General features: G+C 47.9%; 3 protein-coding genes across 3 annotated transcripts, besides 10 other annotated features; all 3 read right to left on the bottom strand.

Moving 5' to 3' along the window:
• Window positions 1–700, bottom strand: Tc00.1047053503777.4 (hypothetical protein, conserved; the record flags this gene model as incomplete). Its single annotated transcript, XM_798801.1, has 1 exon — window positions 1–700. A coding segment is annotated over one exon (700 nt), but the record flags the coding sequence as incomplete, so codon positions are not given.
• Window positions 1–4,829: a sequence feature (heterozygous, Esmeraldo-like haplotype).
• Window positions 788–821: a microsatellite.
• Window positions 974–1,023: a sequence feature (A-rich).
• Window positions 1,125–1,163: a microsatellite.
• On the bottom strand, window positions 1,179–3,773 carry Tc00.1047053503777.10 (hypothetical protein, conserved; the record flags this gene model as incomplete). Its single annotated transcript, XM_798799.1, has 1 exon — window positions 1,179–3,773. One exon carries the CDS (start codon window positions 3,771–3,773, stop codon window positions 1,179–1,181), a length of 2,595 nt encoding a protein of 864 aa, XP_803892.1.
• Window positions 1,971–2,008: a microsatellite.
• Window positions 3,805–3,859: a microsatellite.
• Window positions 3,983–4,054: a sequence feature (T-rich).
• Window positions 4,189–4,210: a microsatellite.
• Window positions 4,211–4,265: a sequence feature (T-rich).
• Window positions 4,285–4,342: a sequence feature (T-rich).
• Tc00.1047053503777.19 (phosphoribosylpyrophosphate synthetase, putative) lies at window positions 4,399–4,829 on the bottom strand (the record flags this gene model as incomplete). The annotated part of the gene is made up of 1 exon (XM_798800.1): window positions 4,399–4,829. A coding segment is annotated over one exon (431 nt), but the record flags the coding sequence as incomplete, so codon positions are not given.

Raw genomic sequence — 4,829 nt, 5'->3', positions numbered from 1 at the left:
CAATGCGGGAGCGCACCACCTCCCATGCACCAACGGACGCCAGAAGTACCTCCACAGACGACAACTCCGCCTCCTTCTGCCGCATGGACAGGGACTTCTCTGTGCTTCGTATGTCATCAAAACCGTGTCGCCCAAGAAAATGCTGCAGCCGCTGCTCATCCTCCGCAGTCAGAGCACGGCGTTTCTCATGCCGCAGACTCTTCACACGAGCCGCAGCGTCCGCCTCCACCTCGGCGCCCAGTGCATCGGTCAACAATGCCCGCACATCCCTCGAGACGGTCGCTACATGTGGCTGCAGGTCACGTTGCACTTTACGAACAGCCGCAACGAACATCTCCCGTTGAATGTGTGACTCGAAGGCAACGGATATCATGCCACTCCCGCCAAAATTAAAAGTAGCATCAAAACTGCCGTCATGGCTCACATCCACAAGGCGTGCCACAACAAACACTAACTTCACCTTCACCACACGCCCTGATTCCACTCGCACAACATTCAATGTTGTCTGCGATACAGACGATGGAGACGATGACGTGGAAGGTGCAAAGGGACGGCACAGCGCCAGTAGACGTGCCTTCGATCCCTTATTGGACGCCCCACGCCCAATCACGACAACACTCTCACATGTCAACACCTCCTCGTGGCGCTGCCGAAATACAAGCTCCACAAGCGACCGCAACTCATCCCCCGTTGTGGCCATTTGTTCGCACGCGCCTCTTCTTTTACTCTCCCCTTTCCCTCCTGCTATATATATATATATTGACTTTCTTCTGTCCCTCTTTCACTCCTTTTCCTTTTTTTTTTTTTTTTTGCTTTTCTTTGACGAAAAGACAACAATGTAAGACATTCAGAAAGCAAAAAGAAAAAAAAGAAAAGAAGTTGGGAGATTTTCAAAAGCAAGAAAAACAAGAACATATATCCCCACATAGATGTTTTTTTTTTCTTTAAGAAAAAAAAAAAAAAAGGGTTCTGTAAATAAAGAGAGAAAAACAAGAAATAAAAAAAAAAAAAAACAGGAAAAAAGGGATGTCATCGTAAATGCGTGTCTTTTCTTCTTTTGGATACGATGCGGTCAGACCCACGCAAAAAAAAAAAAAGAGAGAGAGAAAACTTTCTCTATGGTGTACATGTATTTATGTATATATATATATATATATATATATCATCTTTTGCGCCTATCAGAATACCGACGGTGTGGGAGGCAGCGGCATAGGAAGAAAGAGCATTTTAGGTACGGCCAGCTGCAGGCGAGTCTCCTCAAATAACACAGTGCCACTGGGATCCATTGGGCCAAAAAGCAAACTGTCACAGAAGTGTTGCTGAATGTCAGGGCCACTGCGAAGACGCTCCTCCTCAAGTGCCGCATCTTTCCGCCTTGTAAAATTCTGAAAGGTCGCGTTCATTAAATCATCTATAATGGGCTGTTGTTGCTTTTGTTGTAGTTGTTGCTTTCGTCGTTTCTTGCGTTTATCACCATCCTCTGCACTCTCCATATTCCCATTAGGGCGGTCCTGCAGGCGAGGTACCGCTGCGGCAAACAAATGTGTATGTAGCCCGTGCACAGGGAGTTTTACCGGGTAACGGTACTTTAATGATTCTGCCTTTAACAAATGTGTCTTGGTGTACTCTGCGTAGTCAAACTTTGCCTCTTCCAAGGCCTGGCGATGGTCAACCAAAATCCTTGAGCTCTGGCTCTCCGGCTCTGGCAGTGCCGCGGCATCTGTACAGCTGTTCTCAACAATATGACGTGCCTTCCTTGGATCCATGCGCTTGCCGGCTCGTAGCCCGCTAATGACTGCAGGCGGGCCCAATTCGGTCCCGCGTAGCAAACACTTCAGAGCACGAGAACACGCAGAAGATGTGGAAACGGGTGGAAAAGGAGCGTCCTTCGCCTTTTGTGCAGTCACAACCACCCCGTCTTCCTGATGCAGTTGCGTTCCATCCCGGTGTGCAGAAGGATCCGCATTGAAAGGAGTAGTATTAGTAGTAGTAGGAGTAATGGTGGTGGGGGTGGCGGCTGCGACATGAGGCACGGAGCGAGAGTTCATATTGGGTTCAATTTGCAGCGGCGCAAGAATAACACTCCGCGCAGCATCCGCCGCACCAATTGTACCGGCCACAATGCTGATGCTGCTGGGTTGAAACGAATGCTCAGAATACTCGTCATCATGATCATCATCAACGCTATGATTCACCTCGTCCTTCTCTTCATCCGTATTGACAGAAATAACGGCCACCGATGCGGATTTATCAACGCCACGCACGGCTATAACATGATCCTCCGTTGCCGTATCGCCATGGGCAACCACAGCAGCGGCGGTGGCGGTATCCGTACTCTTCGTACTACTACTAATATGAATAGGGTTTACATGAATCGTCCTCTCACTGTGAGAAATAGACCGCAGTAACGGGACGGCATTCCCCTCTGTTATTCCATCGCCAGTCGGGTTGCCTAAACCAGCCGTGCTTTTCTCTAGCTGCACCGGGTGACACGATTCAGACCACAACGCAGAGGAATTTGAAGAGGCCTCGTCTCCCACCTCAACCACAATCTCCTCCTCATCACCCATCCCCACTCGGTCGCCAGACGTCGCCGTCCCCGCTGCTCCTGCTTCTGCTTCTGCTGTCGTTGTCGTCTTCACCCATCTGGTGTCTGGAGGCCGCATGTGTGGCTGCGGTACAAACAAGTTTTCTACCTCCTCTTCTTCTTCCTCCTCTTGTCCCTCCATCATATCCGCTTCCCGTGGAAGTAGATCCTCTATGGTCCACTTCCACACATCTCCGGCGGACGTTACCACCACCAGTTCTCCGTTTTTAAATATCTGAATACCAATGACGGAGAAACCAACATCAAATCGCACACGTTCCACAGCCTCGCCGTTTGTTGTTATCATACTCGCAAGAAGGACTACACCAGAGGCCGTACCCAATGCCATGAGCCCTGCACAGCAACTTGCACAGCTGATTTGCACGTCAAGACGTAGCAAAGCAGTACAGATCCATGTAGAATTAGCAATTGTTGTAGCCGCCGAAACATCCTCCTGAGCTGGCGGTGGGGAATATACGGAGAGAACACCTGGTAAACACAACACAGTAAGGGTGTGACTCACCTGCGAGTTGGCAGCAGACTGAATGGCGACTGCTGGTGATGGCTCGTGTGGAAGTGCGGCAACAACTTCTCCTGACTCAATTGTCAGAACATAAAAGTGGTAGTCTGCTGATGAGCAAAATATATAATCGCGCTGCACGGAAATGCAGAGGACTGTGTCACTGAATACCGGTCGGCGCCAGAAAAGTTTTGCCCCCGCCGCTTCACATGGAGCCCGCCAAAGTGTCACCTGCCCACATCCCTCACCGCACACCATATAATCCCCATCGCAAAAAACCACACTGGGGCGACTGTGAAATCTCGCAAGGACCTCCACCGTACCCTGTTCCATGTCAGCCAGAAGCAATTCATTTGAGTATGCAAGCGAGTAAAGCAGGTGATGTCTGCCTCGTGCGGCATAGAGGGATGGCACAAGGGAAAAACACCGCAGAAGTGACTCCAGCGGTGTATCGCCCAAATGGCTGAGAAACAGACGAAAGGCGCCGGTGTCAATGTTGATAAGCTCCACGAAGCCGCCTTTTGTCGTCACGGCGATGCAATCTTGTAAAATGGAACTGGCAGAAACACGAACCACGTCGTGGCGGCACCGCTCAAATCGCTCCAGCAGCGGCTGGTCTGCCCTCTCAAGGGTATCCAACTCGCGCAGCGTCACTGCGGAGGACATTCCCCGCTCTCCCTTTTGATTTATCGTTTTATATTATTATTATTATTATTATTATTATTATTATTATTATTATTATTATTATTGTTTCTCTTTGCCACCTGCCACTACCAAAACAAATGGCCGATTCGGCCCAAATGAATGGGGAAGAAAAAAGTTCCCACAAACAAATAGAGAGGAAAAAAAAAAGCATTGGAAATGAAGTAAACATGTTTTTTGTTTGTTTGGTTTTTCTGTTCGTTTTTGCTTCATTTTGCTTTTTTTTTTTTTTATATTTTTTTGTTGGATCAATGTCACAGGATTTCTCTTCGTTGTACCGCTGTTCTTGTTGTTGTTGTTGTTTGGGAGGGAAGAGGTTTACTGCAATAGTGCGGGTAGGCGCAACAACATTATTGTACCCTGATATCCCATTTACCGAATATATATATATATATATATATTATTTTTATTCCATTTTTGCTTTCATTTTCATTCTCTATGTATATTTATTTTTGTGTGCGTGTGACTTGTCCTCTTTTTCTCTTTTCTCTTTTTTTTTTTTTTTTCTTTTTTTGCTTTTTGTATTTTTGTTTCCTCGCTCGCTCGGCTTTTTAATGTGGCTTCCCTCTCCCCCTCTCTTTCTTTTTTCTCAATGAACCGATTGGGAGCTGAGTACTTGTGGTGGTGGTGGTGGTGGCAGCTGGTTTTCCACGGGATGGGGTGGGGTATCAAAGAGAGCGCTGATGCACTCATCCCGTGTGTGCATGTTAATGGCAGTGGCTAAAAGTGGAGCAATCGTAAGGACCTTCAACTTGGGAATGAGGCGGAGGTGCTCCTCCTGTGGAATAGAGTCGGAAACGACAATTTCACTAAGAGCATCACAGTCATTAAGGCGTTGTGGACATGGTGGGGTCAAAATACCATGCGTACAGCATGCAGTTATCTTTGTTGCACCCAGGGCATGGAGAAGTTCACATGCCTTTTCAATTTTTTGCCCTGTGTCACACATACCCAACAGAATAACACAGACGCGGCCCTTTACATCACCAACAGGCTGTAACGTTTTACCTCCCGAGGCAT

Source organism: Trypanosoma cruzi, genomic scaffold (assembly GCF_000209065.1).
Source record: "Trypanosoma cruzi strain CL Brener 1047053516659 genomic scaffold, whole genome shotgun sequence".
NCBI lineage: Eukaryota > Euglenozoa > Kinetoplastea > Trypanosomatida > Trypanosomatidae > Trypanosoma > Trypanosoma cruzi.
The sequence above is the reverse complement of the archived record's forward strand: the minus strand, read 5'-3'. Positions and strand labels throughout refer to the sequence as shown.